The sequence below is a fragment of the Lagenorhynchus albirostris genome, chromosome 1 (genome assembly GCF_949774975.1).
Source record: "Lagenorhynchus albirostris chromosome 1, mLagAlb1.1, whole genome shotgun sequence".
In the NCBI taxonomy this organism is placed as follows: Eukaryota; Metazoa; Chordata; class Mammalia; order Artiodactyla; family Delphinidae; genus Lagenorhynchus; species Lagenorhynchus albirostris.
In genome coordinates, this window is record NC_083095.1 from 155,704,930 (window position 1) to 155,726,827 (window position 21,898).

Below are 21,898 nucleotides of genomic sequence, written 5' to 3' on the forward strand. Positions count from 1 at the left end.
AACCTACCTGGGGGTCGTTGGAAGGTTAAGTGTGCTCGTGTACATACAGCATTTAGAGAGACGTGCCAGGTCCGTGTCCTCTGTAGATTATGACTGGGCATCTGCCGCGGCCATAGGCCCTCCTGGCTTCTGGGCAAACAGCAGAGAACAAAACAGATCCAGCGCTGCCTTCCTGACTCTTAGAGTTTAGATTCGATGTGCAAAGAAGTTACGTGCAGGGCTGGAGGATCACAGCCACAAACTTCGGCAAATTTTAAGATTTGGAGTGTCACATGCATTTCTCTGCACAGATTCCAGGATAACATAGTTTAAATTAGCTTGGGCTGAGTGATGAATGGGAAGGAGAGAAGGAAGGATGGGGGGGGGGGCAAAGGCACCAATCAACATTGCTTCTTTGTTGTGCAGTGTACTCCAACCCCAAACGCATACGTCAGTAGGATTAGTGAGTAGTTTTTCAATACTTCCCAGCTCTATAGCTGTGATTGTCCAACATCTTTCCACTTTTCTGGGAAATTCAATTCCAGAAAATCTGAAAAGCTACTCTCAGACTTCCCTTGGAAAGCAGTGATGTTTCACAAAGACTGGTGGGGAAATGATACTTAAAAGTGGCCAGTAATACACTGCTTTACGTGCAAGCAATTTATCTAAAGGAAGTAACTGTATTACGTGAAAGTGAGACTTTACAAGGTAAACCTACAGTAATTAGTAATTTATGAACATGGAAGGATAAACTGCTGAAATTTACTTTCCTGTTATAAAGAGAAGATTTAATAAACATGTTGATTAAAAAGAGATTAGGAAGGATTGTGCAAAATTACTAATAGAAATACTTTCAAATATTCACTTACTTAAAGTTGATGGGCAATTTAATCTTAATTCTTTTTTTTTGTTTTTTTTTTTGCGGTACGCGGACCTCTCACTGTTGTGGCCTCTCCCGTTGCGGAGCACAGGCTCCGGACGCGCAGGCTCAGCGGCCATGGCTCACGGGCCCAGCCGCTCCATCCCCAGCATCCACGCCGCCCTCTTTCTGTCTCTAGAAGCACCATTAAAATGCGCAGGAGAGAAACTGAATGTCCACGTCTCCCTAAGTGTCTTGACTTGGTTCTCTTGTTCCTGGAAGTGTTTGCTGGGGGACGCTGAGCTCAAGCTGACTTGCCCTCGGTATTTTCAAGGGTTTTTTCTATGATCTCTTATCTAGTATCTCTGACTAGAAACATCCTGTCTGACACATTCAGTTGCAGTGGTCGCCCCACCGCTGCCCACAGAAGGGAAGGGTCTTTTTTACTTGAATGCTACATAATTTCATAATACTGTGCGGATGTCAGCCAGTCACCTTCCCTGACATTTTTTTCTTTTTGGTTGCGCCGGGCCTTAGCTGTGGCAGGTCTGCTCCTTAGTTGCGGCTCGCTGGCTCCTTAGTTGTGGTATGCGAACTCTTAGTTGTGTCATGTGGGTTCTAGTTCCCTGACCAGAGATCGAACCCAGGCCCCCTGCATTGGGAGTGCAGAGTCTTAACCACTGTGCCACCAGGGAAGTCCTTGCCTGACATATTTAAGCTGTTTATTTGTGCAGTTTTCCCTTATATCATTTATTTGTTAAATTCTTTCCTTCATTCACATTTTTGTCATATTTTTAATATTCTGAGTTAATCCCCAGGCTTTTACCTTCCTTCCTTGTTGTTAATCTACCTTTTACTCTGTGTTCTTGGGAGGCTGGCCCAGTGGGGCAGCCACTTAATTAAAATGTAACTTGGTGAGTCCTGTCTGGGACGCAGGCTCTCGCCTGCCCCTGGGCCCGACTTGGAGTATCACGATTTCTCTGGGACACGAGGAGCCCCTGCGGCAGCTGGTCTGTGCTGGAACTTGGGACCCCTTTCCACCCTCTGCATTTCACTCCTCTGCACCCCCAGGGCTTCTTCTCCAGCAGACTGTGGAGGTCAAGCCACCCTCCTCCATCGCACCAGAGTCACAGATCTGCTCCCTCTGGAACCTTTTCCTTCCCATAGGGTCTGGAAAGGGAGGAGAAACAAACCACCCTCTCAAATCCAAACCTGGACCACATTATTGAGCCCGTTGTCAGGCGATGGCTCTGACGGCTCCAGGCATTTCCATGAGGAAGCGATTCTTGAGGGGCTGTTAATAATGATTCTTATTTGATATGAAATTTATAATTTTGATAACATTTTCACATACACTAATCAGTAGATTGCTCCGACCCCGAGAAGTGGGAAAAGTGGGAATCTTTATTGTCGATTTTAAGACGTACAGACACCAAGACCAAGCGTCTGGGTGACCCTCACATCTTGGAGGGGCGGCGCTACAATGCGGCTGCAGATTCCTGTCCTTCCTGCCCAGGTTGCCTCTGGACGCTGCTCCGGGCGTGATACTGAAGATCTGTCCATGTAATTGTTTATTTCTAAGGTTATTAAACAGCCAGAAAAAAAGAGTTTCCTAGTGTATATTTTTAGAAGTTTACATTTAAACCTGTCTTTTGCTAGCCTGGCCTGCAAAATATATGCAGAAGCTCTGGCTTGTACAAACACTCTTTCCCATTTAAGTTAATGTGCAGCTTTAAACATACACAAACATCTGAGATTTATAAGTGCCCTGAAGAAATGCACGTCCCTTGAAGTCGGGCAGGAGAGAACACAGCCCAGAACAACCCCATCCAGAGCACCAGACACTCTGGGCAGAGTGGTCAGACCTGTCTTATTGGGGAAAATCGCGAAGTTAATCGTGAAGATTAACTCAGCAGTGGAACCTTAGCAAGCTTTTCTGAGTTGTGAGTTGTAGGAGGTGCTTGCTGCGTGCGTTTTGCTCAGGTGAGCACGGGAGGTGGAGAATCTCATTTGCAGGGTCCATGCCAGGCTCTGGCTTGAGAAGCACGGGCACTTAAACACTGTTTTCCCGCTTGCACTCGGTAAATCCTGCCAGCTTAAATACGGGTGAAACTTCTTTCAGTTCACCAGGAGCACTCGGGGAAGCCCATCTTCACAGAGCCCTTGCAGAAGCAGGATTCAGGGACTTTATTCCCCATATTCCAAAACTCTTTCTTTCCATCTTCTCCCTGAGTGACTGGAAATTACTTTGATCATAAAATTAAAAGTGGGCTCTTTTATTTCTGCCTGGGAGGGCACAGGGAGATAAGCTGGAGATGAACTGGACAAAAACCCTAAACAGAAGCCCTGGCTGTGACGAAAGATGAGAAATTATCATCTGGATTCCAAGGAATTAATCACAGTCATTGCTAAGTGGTTGCTGAGAAACGTGAAGTTGACGCAGCATCTCCGTGGAGACACAGGACACAGGCTCAGAAGCATTAAGATCCATGGGGGCTGATGTGCCCCACAATAAGGAGTGTGATGGACAATTGATTTTAAATCTGGGGTTTAGGGCTTCCCTGGTGGAGCAGTGGTTGAGAGTCCGCCTGCCGATGCAGGGGACAAGGGTTCATGCCCCGGTCCGGGAAGATCCCACATGCCGCGGAGCGGCTGGGCCCATGAGCCATGGCCGCTGAGCCTGCACGTCCGGAGCCTGTGCTCCGCAACGGGAGAGGCCACAGCAGTGAGAGGCCCGCGTACCGCAAAAAAAAAAAAAAATCTGGGGTTTAAACTATTAGATTTAAACCACAAAACGCAGGATAGATTTTCCACTGACCCCGCGTAGCACGCATGCTGACTTGTTTATGGTAAATGTCTCTCCTTAAAATAGAGGGGAAAAGAACAATAGGCCCAGACAGCCCACTCCCGACTCGTGTAGAGATGCAACGGTAGTCTAGTCTGGAAGAAATCACCAGGTGCCGATGGGTCAGAGCTCTGACCCTGGGCCACTCCCCCACGGAATGCCTTAGTTCCTCCTCGGGAAGGAGGTGCGTGTGAGGAAATACATAAAGAAAGGAGGAAGACAGAGATTGTGCTGCATTGTTTTGAGGTCAGATCCCCCCATCAAAGCTGCTCAAATGCTCTGCTTTTGTATGATCATCAGGACATAACCCAGCATTTAATTGCCCAAAAGATTCCACGGGGGGAGAAAACCCAACACTATTTTATCTCGAGGCCATAAAACTAAGCCCATTTTTTTTCCAATCTCTTAAACTACAATCTTTTTTTTTTCCCCAGTGGAAACATAACACTAAGTTTGTTAGTGAAAGAATAAAAAGAAGACACTAATATGTACTATTTGTCTTTGTGCCGGGGATTGTTTTGGGGTGTTTAAACCATGTCGTCTTATTCAACAAAATAGTCCACATTCTCCCTAATCATGAGCGTCAGGTTGTACATGCTGGTCACACCTGCTTGTGAAAGAGGAGAGAGGGAGGGAGGGAGGGAAGGAGGGAGGGAGGAAGGACAGGAGGAAGGAAGAAGCATCAGCAAAGTTGCTGGGCACAGTCCTGTCCGTTAGCCGAGAATTTAATCAGCTCGGATCACCCCCCACCCCACATGGCTGCAGGTACAACAATATTCTGAAGGGTCGGAACTAATTAATGAGCGAATGTGAAGCTGGGTAAAGCTGTACCTTTGAAGTGCTTTTGATTTTCAGATACGTGCACTTAGGGTCCTGGTTTATACTCCTTTCTCACCCAGTTCCCCTATATTTACATTTTCAAGACTCATCCACCTGCTCAGGTGGCCTTGCTGGGACGTACATCCCAGAGGAGCACTTGGTGTCCTCCCAAGTGGGGGCTGTCACTGTAAGGAAACCCAGGCCTCGTGGTTTAACGGGGGAAAGCAGGGTCCTGGCTTCTTGCCGATGGCTTGGCCTCCAGCACCATGGCCCCTCCCTGCGGGTCCGCTCAGGGCACCTCTCAACAGTCCTGTGTCCTGCTCTGCTGGGCTTGGCAATCCCCAGGGTTTAGGGCTCTGGACACCCCACCAGCAGGAGCCTGGGAAAGAGGACGGTCCCCGGAGCTGAGGCAGGTGGAGCTGGGTCAGTCCCAGGTCAGGGACCTCGGAGCGGAAGTTGAGCAGGAAGGCAGCTCCCACGGATGAAAGGGTCGGGAGAGGGGAGGCGAGGGGGTGCCCATCTCACAGGGGCTCATACCTGCGTCATCACCTTGAGCGAAAGAGTTTTCACTAACTAACCAGATGGTCAGCAGCCATTGGAGCCAGAAGTAGCCCACGTCCCTCAGTCCAGAAAAGACTAGACCGCATCAGGAGGTTGGCAGCAGGGCACGTGGGGAGAGCCGACTCCCTAGGGCCTGCATGGGGTTCCCTCTGAGCTCCTCAGCCACAGGGCAATGCACAAATCCCTACGCATAACTAACTGTCCTCCTAAAATCGGTGCATTTGCAATGGTTAGAGATTGAAAGCCCTGGGACACTGTTGTCTTCCGCTTTGTGGAGACGCCGTAAATCAAGATCCCAGGGGAAGAAAGTCCCCCACCCCCCATCAAAAGTGAAAATCTTTCCTGTCAGTCTCAGTCCTAGCACATCCGTCACAGACCAGACATGTCTGAGCCGGCATTTTTTTTTTTTTTTTTTTTTTTTTTTTTTTTTTTTTTGCGGTACGCGGGCCTCTCACTGTTGTGGCCTCTCCCGTGGCGGAGCACGGGCTCCGGACGCGCAGGCTCAGCAGCCATGGCTCACGGGCCCAGTCGCTCCGCGGCATGTGGGATCTTCTCGGACCGGGGCACGAACCCGTGTCCCCTGCATCGGCAGGCGGACTCTCAACCACTGCACCACCAGGGAAGCTCTGAGCCGACATTTTTAAATCTACTTGCTTTCAAACTGACTCGAGGAAATTTGGAGAATAGAAAATTGAGAAGAGTAGAATATTGAATCGCAGGAAAAGACTGAGAATTAAACACAGACTTGGACCAAATAATGACTAGATGTGAAACTGCAGGAAATTCTCTGCAAATACTCAGGGTGCAAACCCCAGGGGGTGCTGGGAGCCTGGGTGAGAAGGAAACGGTGCAGGAGCATCGAGCGGACCGTGGAGGAGGGTCTCCTGACGCCGAGCCCACACCATGGAAGAGCCTGGCTTCCCCCAGTGGGTGGTGGAAACGCTAATGCTTGAGTCATTACACTCACTGGACACGGCCCAGAAAACAGGGCGCCAGGACCAAACGAACAGCACACCATCGGGCGGTCTGCACGCCGGGTGAATGTCGCTCTTTTCTGTCTCTAGTTTCTATAGTTTGGGTATTTGTTTCTTTGATACTGGTTGGTATATTTTACCTTCAGTTTTATTCTTAGAAATTTGGTAATCATTTCCTCCATAGTCAGATGTAGTATTGTGAAAATCTGTTCAGAGTTGGAAGAGGCTAAGAATTGCTTAGTCCCGGCTAAACAACTAAGAGTGCATTCCCAGAGATTTCCCAGAGTTGGAGGTGAGGGTGCACGCATGGCGTGGGAGTTCATGCATCAGGTGTGGGCCAGCTGGAGAGCAAGCCAGCCCAGTCACCTTCGCACGTCCTGGAAGGCAGTTTCCCTGGTGGGGGAGAGAGGGTGGGGTGAGTCCTTTGGGGCGTGAGCACACCAGTCGTCGGGCTGAGGAGGGCAATGCAGGAGGCCAGCCAGAGAGGGGCGGTCACTCTCCCTGGAACGTTTCTTCGGCTGTGTTTGCAGGGAGCAGTCTCAATGGGTGACGTACAGTTTTCCTTTGGGACTTGCTAACCACTGATGACGGAGAGGTGCCGTCCCCAAGTTCAGGGACCCCCGAGCACGGGCAGCACCCGCAAGCCCCCTGCACACACCTCCTGAGACGGGCAAGGGCACCTAAGCAGGCGCAAGGCTCTTGCTGCCGGCGGTGCTGCAAGGCACAATGCCCTTCATCTCCGGTCCGGGGATCGCGTGTCTTCCATGTCCTCGAGACAGTAAGCGGCTGACTTAGCAGCAGCTGGTGGTGGGCGGGTGGATCCCAGCCCTGACCCACATCCCTGCCCTTTACAGCACAACATGGGCTGTACACGCGCTGCTCCACACCTTGCTTTTTTCACATAACGATATCCCTTAGAAATCTTTCTATTCCTCCAGAGAACTTGTCTACAGGGGCCCAGTATACAGATGAACGTACTCCGCTCTAAGCAGTCCCCTACTGGTGGGTCAGTATTGGGTCACTCATATTATTTCACTTGCAAACATTGCGGTAGTAAATCACTTTTACACATATCACTTTCACACAACGTGCAGAGATACGACAGCCACACCAAACAGAAGGCCAGTTGCTTTGTTCTCACCACAAACCCGTGAGCTTTGCTAGGAAGCAGCTGTGCGCGGCCCTCGAAGGGACCAGAGGGGGACGCGGGGGCATGGCCCCTCCTATGCACCCCATGGGGTCATAAGGATCTCAGGACGGAAATTGCTGGATGGAAGGGAGGCTGTACTGCCGCTACCTACCTCCCATCTGCCCTGCTGTTCTTTAGGGAAAACGGAGAGCCTGGGCCGTCAAATCAGAAAGCTCAGCACCCTCTCCCCGCTGCTGCCGCTGTTCTCAGGTGTGAGCCTGTTTCGGGAGCTCCTGAAATGCAGCCCCAGAAGCGAGGCCGGGGTCCCAGGCGGCTCCTGCTCTGCGTGGGGCCCAGGGAGGGGCCGCCCCACCAGGACCCCCGCACCTCCTGTGAGAGGCGGTTCCAGAGAGGGACACGCTGGCCCGGGCGTCCTGCTGTCTCTGCTGGCCTCTTGTGGGCGTCGAGAGTGGCCCTTGGCCCAGGCTGCACTTTCACAGGAGCCTCAGGGCCCAGACCTCCTGCTGCTCCGGGGCTGGGCCTTGAGTCCAGACGCAGAGACATGCCCCAGCTTCAGGGCAAAGCCGCCGAGGTGAGCGGAGCAGAGAAGCAAGTGTCCCTTCGGGCAGGAATCCGGGGTTCTGAGGGGCGCTGGCTCCACGCAGGGAAGGTGGCCGATGGTCCTGAGTTTGCCTCAGAGGCATAGGCGGGCGGGTGGGGACTGGCCTGCAGTCTGTCCTCACAGACATCCTTCCGTCCTGAGCACAAGGCCCTCGCGTCAGAGAATCTTCCAATTAAGGGACGAATCTTCCTCAACCACAGGCCTGCGTCCCGCCCTGTCTGGGTCACACATGTGGGGAGACACGGCCCTCAGGTCCTTCAGGCCAGGAATCGGGGTTCACACTCTCGGGGCCCCACTGGGCTGGGATTGGGGAGTGAACGGATTTCTGGGCGTGACTCCGGCCTCACAAGTGAGCCAGGTGTGCACACGCTCCCCCCCCAGTACCTTTTGCCCCACTGGCTGGCTATTTACAGGTGAACTTGAGGCGGCGGGGGTGGTGCCGGGTGAGGTGGAGAGCAGACCCGCTGCCCCACGGGGAGGGCAGCGGCCACAGGGCTCTGACGCCTCCTCTGTCCACCAGGCCTGGACGTCAGGCAAGCCCAGGTCGTCGTCCTGTCCTCGGGGACCAAGTGCATCAGCGGCGAGTACATCAATGACCAGGGGCTGGTGGTCAACGACTGCCATGCGGAGATCGTGGCCAGGAGGGCGCTGGTCCACTTCCTGTATGCACAGCTGGAGCTGCACCTGAGGTGAGCGGGGATCCCGGGCGGCCACGCAGCCCCCGCGCCTGGTGTCCCTCTATCCCGGCCGACCTTGAACGTGCCAACGGCTATGCCCTGAAAGCACCCCAGCCCCTCCCAGACTCCAGGTCGAGTCTTTTTCCCTTCCCAGGCCTCGTCCTGGGGCCTCCAGGCTCAACTGCCCGGACGAGCCCAGCCAGCAGCTCTGAGCCCTGTCCTCCTGTGTGGGGCGGGCTCTCCCTGCACCCTGCCCCGCAGCGGAAACCCTTCCTGCACCTGGTCCCCAGGCACCACGACGGAGGCGGCCAGTGATGGGCTCTGTCTCCCCGTTTCTGGCCTCCTCCTCCTCCCTGCATGTTTGCATCTTAAAGGGGGGGGGGTTCTGTAATGAAGACCCTGAGCAACGTGCCCAGATGTGGGATGCCTAGTGCTGTTGGGCGGCCATCAGGAAGCAGCAGGCTGTCCCCTGGGGGGCATCTCCCTCTACGACCCCCTGAGCAGTAGCAGAGTCACGGGTGGCTGTAGGCACAGCGCGTGTCTCTGCCAGAACCGCTGTCCTTCCACACCCTCCGGAGCAGCGTTCCTCAAACCCACTAGCAACAGGGGCCTGGGGGCTTCGGGCAGCGACTCCCGCCTGCCCATGGCCTGTTCAGGGGCCACACAAAGGGAAGGCGGGTCCAGAGGTGCTGAGTAGACTCAGGAAAGCGATGCCTTCATACACTCAGTTCATTTCTGAGCCCCTGATTTGCAGTTTCCCCCTGGTTCCAGGCTGGCGGAAGGTGCGGCCAGGGTTGAATGTGGGGAAGGGAGTTGGAAATCTCTCCAAACGTGGGAAGGGTTTCTCTCCTGAATATCCAGCTGCCAGGTCAGAAATGTTTCCAAACACCCCTAACTCTGGATGTGTCACCGTGGCCCCAGGCGGACGTTTAGGGCTGGCTGTGTGCTGGTACCAAGCTGCAGGCCGGGGGCACCCAGGCCCCTGCCCTCAGGGGATCGGGGTTAGGGGACGGAGACCAGCAACGGCTGCAGAAAACCAGGGCCAGGCGTTTGCTCTGAGGTTTTGGGGAGGGCCTGGGGGGCCTGGCAGCAGAAGGAGCACAGTCAGGGAAGCAGAAAGGCTGGTGGGATGCCTCAAGGGTTCCCGGGGAGAAAATGTCTGTTCTGCTGCCTGCGTGCTCTCAGAATCCATCACCAATGGGGCAGAACGTGTAAAAACAGCAAGACCGGCGGGAAGGAGCCGCCCGTGACTGGTGAGAACGGGTCTGGGAGGGGCCCCAGCTAGGCCCGCTCTGTGCAGGGGGTGCTCCTCACCGCCACTGCGAAGGGGGGCACGGGGGGTGTCATGTGGGGAGGACAGCCCTGGGGCACGGCCAAGGCAGAAGAAGAGGGGTCCCCGCGCCGGATTCCTCACTGGGCGGCGGCCGAGCCCTGCCTCTCTATCCCTGTTCTCCGTCTAACAGAGAACCATCTGCCCACGGCGGCCGTGTAGAGCGCAGCGTCCTGTGGGCACACAGGGAGCATCGTGACCCACACGATGTGGCCGTGTCACAGACACTCACATTCGGGGTCATGTGTACCGAGGACGCTGGGCTTGTGAAGGATGGGCTTGACCGTGGGCGGCGGGGAGGCCGAGGATGCAGCCTCTGCAGGCCGGTTGCTCTCACCCAGCTGCTCCACGGCTGATCCAGAAGGTTTCATGCAGGACATGGGCCGGGCGCCCCAGCAGGCCTCCCATAGCTGACGGGGCCCCTCTCTGTCCCCAGCAAGCGGCGCGAGGACAGCGAGCGCTCCATCTTCGTGCGGCTGCAGGAGGGCGGCTACCGGCTGAGGGAGGATGTCCTGTTCCACCTCTATGTGAGCACATCCCCCTGCGGAGACGCACGGCTCCACTCGCCCTACGAGCTCACCACGGACCGTAAGTGCCCAGCTTTCTGCCTTTGTGTTCGAACAGCCCGATACTCTCCTCCCTGGTTGGTGTCCCGCCGTCCGCTCAGACACCGCCTGCTTGCCTGGGTGGCGCGGCCCTGAAGGGCAGGCGAGCGCATCTGCAGCATCAGAATGGCATCCTCTAAAACCTTGGTCCAATGGGCCCTCATCTCTGGGGACAGCGTAGCTGGAGACCTGACAGAGGCTCTCTAATTGCTGGGGCCCCGTCGCTGCAGCAGGTCAGGCAGCCTGTGGCCAGGACACAGAACACAGGCTTAAGCAGCACAGAGGCGGGCCACGTGGAGGTGGAGCTGACCCCAGGGCTGCGTCTGCCTCCGTCTGCACGTGGGGGAGGATAAAGACGTCTCCCCGGGCACCTGGCCTCTCCCACAAAGGGTGTGAAAACCCTGGGCGGGACCTGCCCTCTCGGGTATTTTAGGAGAGCTGGTGACCACAGACACAGTCACGTCCACCCAAGAGGTGACACCATGGTCCTGGGGGGAGGACACCGCAGTCTCCTCTGTGCGGGTCTCATGGGGTCAGTGTCTCCCCAGGTGCCATTAGGAAACCCTGTTACTGACGCTACTTGTGTGCATTACACATGCTCGTATATACACACCACACACACACCTGCACACACACGCAGACACACGTGAACCCCTCCAGAAGCAGAATGAGGCAAATCTGATGAGGGTGGGGAAGTGGAGCATCTGTGTGTGATGAAGGGTCAGCCCCTGCTTAAGATGATGAGGCACCCATGGCGCGTTGTGCTCGGAGGGAACCTACAGCAGAAACAGACAACACAGTTACTGAAGGCGTGTTTGGGCCCTGACCCCCCACGGAAGGTCCACTTGTGTTCTAATTACCAAGGGAAGGAGCGATGAGCACTTTCTGAATGCTGGCTGCATCCCGGCTTGTGGTCAGTGCCTTCACCTAAGATAAGGACGTGCAGGGAAATCGCTCTCTTTAAAACCCTGCATGAATTTAACCTATTTCTCTAATACTCAGATTGTATGCGGGTCCAAAATAATGCCTTCTGCTTTTACCAATGTTCCTCCAAGTCCATCGCTTTCTGCTCTGGGGAATGGTTGGACAGAGTCCCCTGTAATAGGGTACCGGTAACATTTTCATTGCTGTCTCAGCACGGGCTGCCCTCCTGAACAGCACAGGCTGGTGGCTTATGAACTGCAGACATGGATTCCTCACGGTTCTGGGGGCTGGGAGTCCAAGATCAAGGTGCTGGTAGATTCGGTGTCTGGTGAGAACCCGTTTCCTTGTTCACAGACGGCGTCTTCTCGCTGTGTCCTCACCTGGAGGGAGGGGCAGGGAGCTGTGTGGGGTCTCTTTATAAGGACACTGATCCCATCCTGGGGGCTCCACCCTCATGACCTCATCACCTCCCAGAGGCCCCACCTCCTGACACCATCACCTTGGGGGTTAGGTGTCAACATACAGAATCTGGGGACACACACATTCAGATCATTACACTCACCTATGGAAAGTCAGTGGGAGAATCAAGTCAAACTGAGAGTCATGAAAGGGAACCTATTCAATGTCAGGGAACTTCCAGGGAGCTGCCCCAGGAGGAGAGCAGTTTAGGGGACCGGCAACGCGAGCAGCGGGCTTGGCCCCTCCAAAGGCCCCTGGGGTTGTGCAGAGTGTTCCTTCTGACCGCGCAGCCTGAGAGAGAGAGAGGAGAAAACATAAGAATTCATTTTCTCGGAGGCGCTCATCAGGCTGGATCTACGTGGTACTAATTCCCCACATGAAATTGTGAAATATGGTCCATTAGCTACTTGGAATTATCCTTCCATTTTCTCTCAGAAGACCCGGCATCATGGAGACCCAGCCAGGAGCCCTCCGGTTCCAGGAGGAAAAGTCCCACAGAACTCTGGGGAGGCCCTGATGCACCAGCTTCCTGCCGGCCGGCGTCGGGGTGGCTGAGTGAGGAAGGGGAGCCCGTCGTGCCCCTCCCCCCCGAGACTGCGCTCTCTGCCAGGGACGGTTCCAGGTCATCAGCCTCCCCGGCCTTAATTCCAACTTGCAAAGCTGGTGGTTTAGAAGAACAAGCAGATACGTTCTCAGAGAGCCCTGGGGCTCTCCTCCAGGCAGAGATGTCTTTTACTTCGTGGTGTTTTAAGAAGTGGCAGGTGCAGGTAGAAGGGACCAAAAAAAGCGTTTTCCTCACATTTTTGCTGCAGATGTGCCTACAGAAATTAGAAGCTGCTCCTAGGTTATTCCAGCTGGTGTTTCTCCCCAGGGTTCCCACAGGGCCCCAAGCAGGCACCTGGTGGGTCTGTCCCTCAGACGGCCAGCAAGTGTCCTGCATCACCTTCCTTACTCATCGGCCAGGGCAAGAAACCCCGAATGCGTGCTGTCCCCCACGTGGAGGACCTTTCCAGGTGGCTCAGCCTTCTCCATTTGCCGAGGCACAAACGCCCCGGAATTGTTTTGTTTTAGAGAGAATTGGCTAATGTGGGGACGGGGTGACTCTGCTGGTGGCTCCCTCTCAGGGCGCCTCCTTCGCTGGACCTCGGAGGAGGGGGTGTGAGTGATGGGGATCCTTAGGGGTCCCCTCCAGGGCAGAGGTGACAGTGACAGGCCCCCTGGATGCAGGGCCTGCCCGAGGGGCGTTTAGCAGGGATGGGCGCTCCCGCCTCCTGCAAGCCACCCCTGCAGAAGCCCAGCCTCACTGCCCCACGGCCTCAGGGTCCACGCTCCTGAACAGGCCCAGGGCACCCGACCCTGAAGGTCACGGCAATGCCCTCGCGTCCACAGATGCAGAGCATGACATGCTCAATCCTCTCCCCAGAGGGGTCACCGCCGGGAGAAGCTCTGGCCCTGGACACCGAGGCCCCCAGCTTCTCACCCGCAGCTGCTCCAGGAGCCTCCCCTCCACCGGCCAGCATGTCCCCTGCCGGTCCTGGTCACTTTGGCTGGTTTGATTGTCACCCCTTGCTTGGTCTGCAGGAGCCGCTGTACATCTTTCTGCACACCCCAAGCCATGGTGCCGGGGGTCACCCCTCCCTCTCTCACACACAAGTACACACACGAGCACAAGCACACGGCACACACGCACAACAGATGCCTGACGTACGGGACCGCGGACACACCTGTTCAGTGATTAGGTCTAAGGGAAGTTCTCAACAGACCTGCCCAGATGGCCCCCTGTCCTTTAAGAGGGAAGGAAGGCAGAGTGAACCAAGTCTGACCCACCTGTGGCAGAGCCCCCCGCTGTCCACCAGGGACTCTGGCCTAAGCTGTCGCCACAGCCCTAAAGGTTCCATGAGTTGCAGTAGCCCCAGACCCCTGAGGCCCAGTTCAGGGGCTCTGCAGCTAAGGGACAACACACAACCCCACCCCCGGGGACGCCTGTGGCTCCAGAGATTCTAAAGTCCCTGGGGTTTTCTCCCCTCAAAACATTCACCTGGACAGATCGTAGGTTCTCCCTTCCTAGAGTCCCTAGAAATGGACTCAGTGTCCGTTGGCCAAGATGCCTGTGAGGCGTGCTGCCTGCGAGCAGGTGTGCACAGATTTGGCTGTTTCCAAACCTGACTTACCTACAACACTGCCAGGCAGTTTCTACAAATGCAGGCTCCTGTGCCCCCTCTCCCAAGGTTCTGGCGCCTCGGATGCAGTGGGTCTGAGGGTCCGTACTTTTAAAACTTCCCCAGTGATTCTGAGGATCAGCCATGTTCTGAGCCCCCGGGTTCAAAACCCCCTAACCTGTCTCCTGCCCCATTGGTTTCCTATCCTCTCCCACCGGAGGGCGGGCCTGCATGCAGACGGGGGACTGGTGGAGCGTCTGCAAGGCCTGCAGACATGGGGGCAGTTCTGATCATAACCTAAATGAAGAGATTAATGAAAAGACGCGGGCTGGTCACAGTGGTTGGGTGACCGTTCTCCATCCAACTCACCAACACGCTAATGCAAATTCCTCTTGCTTGGCAGGTTCTTTAAATAACCTAGAAAATTCAGTCCTTACTACCATTTTAGAAGAGTTTAACAGCTTAGTTCAAATCTCCGATCTATCTCCCACAAGAAGCCATGAGAAATAGCATGATTACAACACACAGCCATCTTACAAGTGTGAACCGAATGCCTGTACGTCTGAGCCAGTTCTATTCTTTGTACATGACGGCAGCTCAAGAGATTGCTCCGAAATCCCACAGGAAGTCAGGGAATCTAAAACACACTTCCTGACGCCCCATCTTCATGTGACTACTGAGCTACAGAGCATGCAACCCATGATAATATCCGTGCATTGTAGGGTCGGTGGATTTAAGTGGCTTCCTAACTCACATCGTCACTGTCACCATCCTCACCGGGTAGGACAAGAACACCCACGTGGCCACATGACAAATATTGAAGATGTCATTATTACAATAAATAGTAGACCACATCATGGGTATACCTTCTGGGATATACCTTTTGAAGCTTATTTTGGGTTTAAAAATATTGTCTTCTTTCCTATACTTTTTTCCCATTTATGGCTCTTTCTCTCCCCTGCACCATTGCGGCAACCTTGTGTCACATTTCAGATAGACCTTTGCTCCCTCGGTGGACTTCCTCAGTCGCCATCTGATTCTCTCCTGAAAATAGAATATTCACTTGAACAATTTTCTTAAGCATATTACCAGCTGCACTTTATCTTGACATCAGGGTCCGAAAGTAAGGGTTTTACGTGAACAAACACTACACTGAAGAGTCTCATGAGATGGAGTATCGGAATTAGCTGAGAACATTCTTATGGGTTTGGGAGCCTTTATGTATCCACGCAGGCAGGGTCTTAATGCTCCACACTTCCACTGTCTAGGGCACATGACAAATCCACTGCAGATGATTTAAGGTCAGTTCCCTGCAGTTTCTGGTTGGATTGGCATTTCGTTCTGCTTGAAGTAGCATCTTCAACTCCCTCCTGCCTCTCGCAATTAGGCAAGAAAGAGCCAGGGTAAACGAGCTCTGCAAGATCGCGGCACTCAGAGCCGCTGGGACTGATCACACTGGTGGGGGAGCTGGAGGAGGCAGCCGAGACTCAACACCTCCGAAAATAAACACTCGTCAGGAGCATCTCATGCACCTGGCTCTTCAGGAAAAATTCATCTACCTGAAAACTTTAAGTTAACTCCTAGAAACCAGTTGTTACTCAAGCCAGCCCTCCGGGTTGTCATGGCCTTAACAGGCTACAAAGTCTGCTTCAGGGAAAGTTAGTTGCACAGAAGCACTGGGTAAGAATTCAGAAGAGCCTTACAATGTAATAGGTGACTTTCCAGGTCTGGAAAATGACACAATAGTTGAAACATTGAGAGAATGGTGAGGATACTATTGAATCTAATTACCAGAAAGAGAGGGACAGCAAGTACCATATTTCCTAAGAAAGTATTCCCACACAGAAGACTTTAGTTCCTAACATTGTGGTAAACTGTGGAAACTGTTAGCTACGCCGGCCCTCCTTTCCCTCAGTGCCACCTGCCACAGGAAGTTGATGTGATAAAGACCTCACCTGGACGGTGTAAAGTCAGGTCAAACCAAAGTTTTGCTCAAGCATTTTTGAGTCAGGTGAAATATTTTATGTTCAATTTATTATCATCACTATCATCATCTTTGTCGTCATCATCGTTGTCTCATCGTCACCATCACCATCATCACTGTCTCACCATCATCACCGTCACCATCATCATCACCATCATCACCAGCAGCAGCAGCAGCATTGTCATCCGATTCCTAGTGCCATTTAAGTCTGCAAAGAAGAGGTTCAGGCTCTACCTAGGGGGAGGGCTGGGCATCCCTTGGCTGTGCCCCTCCCTCCCCCAGGCTCAGTCTCTCAGCTTGGTTCTTCCTTCCATAGACGACTCATAGGCCAGTCCAAATTGGATCTCATCAAGGACCTGGTTAGTAGTATGGTCAATAAGCAATCTAAAACCTCTCAAAAATTTACTTTCTCCACAGAGTACAGCAATTTTCTTCCCAAGAGATGGCCTCTAGGCAGTATGAATACATAGTAAAGGAACTTCAGTTCTTCGAAAGCATGAGAAAATATACCGGAAATTACTTCAAGATCTGTAAGAGAAGGTGCCCATATAAACCCAAATGTTATTAATTATTTGGGTAATAATTTATATTAATAATTTACCCTCACTCCAGTGCAGATAAATGAAGGAGAAACACATTTTCACAAATTCTAAAACTTACATAGAAACCTTTTAAAGAAGGCATTTAGCGTTCATCCTACCATCGTGTGTGTCAACGTTGGTATCACTATGGTAGTTCATATATAATTTGTACACAAAGCAGTTAAGCATTTCTATAATACATTATAATCCTGATTAAATGTACAGAACCTTGTTTTAAAAAAGAAAAAAATAATAAGTTTAATCTTCCTCTCGTTCAAGCTATTTCTTCAAATACCTGGTGTATATGGGTGTGGAGGTGACTCTGGAAAGCAAAGGCAGGAGAGCAGTAACAGGACATCGAGGCCCCCTACCAGGGGCCGGTCTTGGGGTGTAGCGGACGCCCCCTCACCGGGACTGTCGGCAGCAGCTCTGGGGTCCCAGGTCCCATCTCATTTAGTCCCTGAGCCTAGGAGGGAGGCACCACCACTACCCCATTTTCAGACGAACTAACTGTATCACAGTAGTTTTAAGTAGCTTTTCCAAGGCTACGCAGCTAGGAGACCATAGAGCCAGGACTAAAATCTAGACGAGGTTTGCAGCCCAGCAACTGGGCCAGATCCCACCAGCCGCCTGAGAACTAAGCATGGTTTTTACATGTGTTAATGGCTGGAAAGGGTGAGAAGAGCATCTCCTGACACATGAAGGTGACGTGGAACCCAAAAGTCGGTGTCTGTAAACGCAGCTCCTTCCCTGGCCCGTCTGTGCTGAGGGCTGGGCCGCAGGTCCAGTGGTCGGACCGAGACCAAACGGCTGCAGAGCCTCCGATGGTCACTGTCCAGCCTTTTGCTGTGACGCCGGCTGAGCCTGGACCAGGGGGTTTGCTGTGCCCCAGCTCCTCCCATGTCTGTACAAGTCCATCTGCCCGGCACTTACCTCCAAAGCTGCTTCCTCATCCTGAACACGGGCGGTGGCACCGGGGTCACTGGAGTTGCTTCCCAATGAGCTCCCCTCTTCTTCCCCTCCCCTCGGAGCCCCACCGTGACCACCCTGTGTCCCCCCCCACCGTGTCCCCATCCCCCGTGTCTCACGCAGCTCTCGTCCCCTAGTGAGCAGCAGCAAGTACCCGGCCAGGAAGTCCCGGGGGCACCTGCGCACGAAGATCGAGTCCGGGGAGGGGACAGTGCCCGTGCGTGGCCCAGACGTGCAGACGTGGGACGGCGTCCTGCTGGGCGAGCAGCTGGTCACCATGTCCTGCACGGACAAGATCGCCAGGTAACGGCCCCTCTGTCCTCTGCGCGAGTGCCGCCCGGGTGTGTGTTTGGCGGGGGGAGGGACAGGGACTGTGGTCCCAGAGCGGGGCCTGGCCGGGTGCTGAGGTGCACTCCAAGGTCCCGGACTCTGCCCTGTCGGCCCTGAACTCCACACCCGCCACGGGACGTGGCTGCCCGCTGCCCCACACACAGTTGTGCACCGGCCAGGCGCCTTCTGTACCATCACAGCCTCCCTGGAAAGCCGGACAGAGCCGTCAGAGAGGCAGGCGGGGCCAAGGAGAGGCAGACACCCAGGGACTCGGGAGCAGGGCAGCGGGGACCCCAGCCCCGACCCCAACCCTGACCCGAGCCTGCATGCGGAGGGGCCGTGGCCCAGGTGCACTCGGTGCCTCTGTGAGGCTCCCTAGGCTTCGGGGCGGGTAAAACCTCAGCCCTGGCAAACAGGGATCCGAAATCTCGAGGGAAATTACCAAACGGCTACAGGAGAAATAAGGCCTTTCACTCCCCTGGAGTGACTGCCCCCCGCCTGACTGCAATACAGCAAAGCACTGATTTCTGCATCAAAGAGAGCTGCCTGTAGTCGTCAACTAGCCCATCTTTCAGAAGGAAACGTACCCTCCTTTGTAATGTTTTCATCTATTCATGAAGTGGGGAGAAGCAGCAGTTTCCACGTTAACGGAAATTCTCTTGCTCTCCCAGGATCGCGTTGGGTCTCTAAATTAATTCTGACTCCTTAGCAAATGAAGTGAATGAATGATACAGAAGTTAAGTTTCACTGTCTCTAGGATCTTAAATGTCAATTGACAGAGAATTAAACTCGCTACAAAGCCCGGGTGATGTGGGACGTCAACAGTCTTGATGCTGAAAGCGCGGCACCTCTGCACCGGTGCTGAATCGAATCTCGGAGACAGACTATTAGGTGAAGTAGAAAAGGACAGCTTTATTGCTTTGCCAGGCAAAGAGGGACACAGCAGGCTCCTGCCTCGGAAAACTATGTGTTCCCCACCCGGGAGGATTTGATGAGGGGTTTATAACAAGCCTTCAAGGGGGGGTTGCTGATGAGATCAGGCCATGTGCAGGGTCTTAGGGGGTCAGGTTTCCTAACCTTGATGGGCTTCTCTGGCCCCTTTAATCTCACCTCAGGTGGTTTCTTGGCTACTCCTCTCTTGATTAGCAACTGTTCGAATTGCCCTTTGGCACCCAGGGAAGGTCACGGAGGCTGCAGTCTGTTCCCTAGAAACAAGAAATGGGGGACAGAAAGGCTTTCGTGCCCAGGAGCCCATAGGCCCCCTGGTTTCATTCCCACCAGTGATGCTCTGTTTAACAAAGTCTACTTAGAAAGCACAGTCCACGTCACGTCCCTGGGCTGAGGAGGGTTCTAACTGCTTTTGAGGGGGGACATGCTGGGGACATTGTGATGCCCGTGGCTCTGGGCAGGTGGGGGGCCGCCCCACATTCATCCAGGAGTTGATGCAGCTCAAGGGTAGCCCTGCCAGTCACCTGTCTAGTCCCCAAATCTGGTGGTCAGGTGAGTGGTGCCCAGACGGTGGGGAACACAATGGGGCAGGAGGGGCCTGGGGGGCATGGTACCAGGTCCCCTCCCCCCACTCAGTCCCCTGGGAGCCCAGCCCACCTTCCCAGGACTTTCCTCAGGTGTTCCCTGAACATTCTCCTCACTCTCCTCTGTCTCTGTCTCTGTCTCTGTGTCTCCCCTGCCCCACCTTCCTCCCTGAACAAGCCCACCATCTCTGCCTCTCTCCCTGCAACCCCTGTGATGCCCTCCCCCCTCCTCGACCTCCCCTCCCCCTGCACCCCATGTCCTGCACTGGAATCCTATTCACCCCCACCATCTGCTTCTGCGTCTAAGGTCTGACCCTCAGGGGATCGCTGCTGCCACCGTGAGGGGTGCGTGCGCAGGTTAGGGTCCCGTCTCTGCAGGTGGGTACCCATCTATCGCCCAACGGGAGGTGGGAGCAGAGACATCCAGCTCTGCAGGGGGCCGAGTGAGGCTGGACTGGAGCGGAGATGGGGCAGGCGTGGGGTTTCCTTCGTGATGACGGCTGTGCTCAGAAACGCGGAGTCGGGGCGAGGTTTTCGTGGACGGGGCAGTGGAGGGGTGGCCCCTGACCATGCTCGACAGTGGGCAGGACTCACACAGGCTGAGCGGCTGGGTCAGACCTGGCCCAGGACCCAGGAATGTAGAAGGGGTCGACCCTATGGACGGAAGCTCTGTGCAACGTTCCCACGAGTCCAGTGGTCAGAGTGGCCTCCCAGGGAAAAGGGCTGCGTTATGTGAATGTCATTATCGTCAAACTCACTCCAAAGATTGTGGGAACCAGGCCCAGGCTGCCCCCCTCCCTAAACCGGGCACACAGCCGACAGAGTCTGCAAGCGCATGCAGGTCCCCAGGCTCCTGGGGGTACACCATGCTCAGCATCGTGTGGAAGCACACCCGGGGCGTCACGGGGAGGATGGAGAGTCTGACGGACCAGCACCGAAGCCAGGATGCCCAGCACCACAGACTGGACGTGGGCAGGACACCCCAGCCGCAGAGAGAGCTTTCTCCCCCTTCCACGGAAAAAAACACCCGAGGCCGGAAGTGGGGATACACCAGCTACGTTTTTTCCCTTTAAAAATAATTTTGATGCTGACATAGCAGAAAACGAAATCTAATTTCTTCTCTTTGGAACAGAGTCGTTGGAATTCCCAGGAAAATTCTTGGGCCATGAAAGTCTTTTGAAAGTCAGATTTTTGGCCGAAAAGGAATTTTAGTTAAAGTCCTGGAGCAAAATACTATCTTGCAGATAAAAGCTGGTTCCACTGCTCGAGAGAGAGTGGATACCTCTCCCTTGGGTGAATGGCTTCCATCCAAAACAGAGCCAAACCTGAGACTCTGGCCATAAGATCCTAAATGCACCTAAGGCTACACGTTCTCATGCCTCCAGATAAAGGGAAAGTGTGATGGGACCATCCAGTCACACCGACTGGTGGAAACAGCCCACGGGGAGCGACATCACACATCTGAAGTTCCCCTCACCCCCCACTAAAACATAAGGGACAGTAAGAAACATTAGGAGACTTGAAAAGTAAAAAAGACGACCAGTCAGTATGCCAGCCGTCACCGAAAACAGCAGGCACCTTGGCTATAAACGCCTTAACCTTTTTCCTAAACACAGGCTTTTTCCTGTCATCAGGATTTTGCTGTTTCGGGCAGTTTGCTTACAGTCCATCACTGAACACTATGATTTCAAAGCTCCTTTCAAAGTCACGGGCATTGAATCCACGTGTAAGGCTGCGGGCACCTCCCTGCTGCTGGATCCCTGGGTGCTCACAAGTGGTTGCTCCGTGCATCACGTTTCCAGAAATATCTCTGTGCCGAAGCGTTTTTCCAAATCTCCGAGTACAGACTTAGGACACACTCCCCAGAGTGGGGTTACGGAGCCCAGGGTATGGGGTAAACAGAAGCAGTGGGATCTCCTACTGCCCCATAGCAGGCGGCATGGGCCCAACAGTGGCCCCAAAAGATATCCTTGTCCCCAGACCCTAAACCCGTGAGTGTGGCCTTACCAGGCAGGATTAAGCTAAGGATGTTGAGAGAAGGTGGCCTCTTAATGCAGCTAGTGTATCCTCGTGAGTGAGGCCTTGGGGACCTGGGGACAGACGCCCAGAGCAGGTGCACAGGGGAGGCCACAGAGACAAAGGCGGGGCCCAGAGGGACGCATCCACAAACCTCTGAGCGCCAGGTGAGTGAGGCCCGTGGGTGGGGTCTCCCCGGTGCCCCCGGGCTGCCACACCTTCACCTAAGACCTCTGCCTCCAGGACCATGAGTAAATTTCCAATGTTTTAAGCGCTTCCCCACCCACCTCACCCCCTGCCCCGGGAAACCAATATAACCAGGTAGGAGACACCACTCACTTGGCTCAACTCATGTGGTCTTTGCAAAATGACAGAACCAAAGTCAGAGTGAAATCTATTCCTAAAATGCCACTGCTCATGCCAGGCTGGTGCAGACCCAGGCAAACTGCAGAATGTGGGTTGTTTCACCAGGTCCAGGAAACTCGACCTTCAACCCACGAGTTAAGGTTGGAGGCGCAACAAAGGGTTGGATTTTCCTGCAGCT

At 54.1% G+C, this 21,898-nt stretch overlaps 1 protein-coding gene across 1 annotated transcript in view; it reads left to right on the top strand.

The window, feature by feature from the left end:
• ADARB2 (adenosine deaminase RNA specific B2 (inactive)) overlaps positions 1–21,898 on the top strand; it is a 363,438-nt gene that overhangs the window by 332,135 nt on the left and 9,405 nt on the right. Inside the window, exons 5-7 of the mRNA XM_060170687.1 lie at positions 8,309–8,477; positions 10,232–10,383; positions 17,614–17,779. Coding sequence (XP_060026670.1) covers positions 8,309–8,477; positions 10,232–10,383; positions 17,614–17,779 — 487 coding nt within the window. The remainder of the gene's footprint in view (positions 1–8,308; positions 8,478–10,231; positions 10,384–17,613; positions 17,780–21,898) is intronic.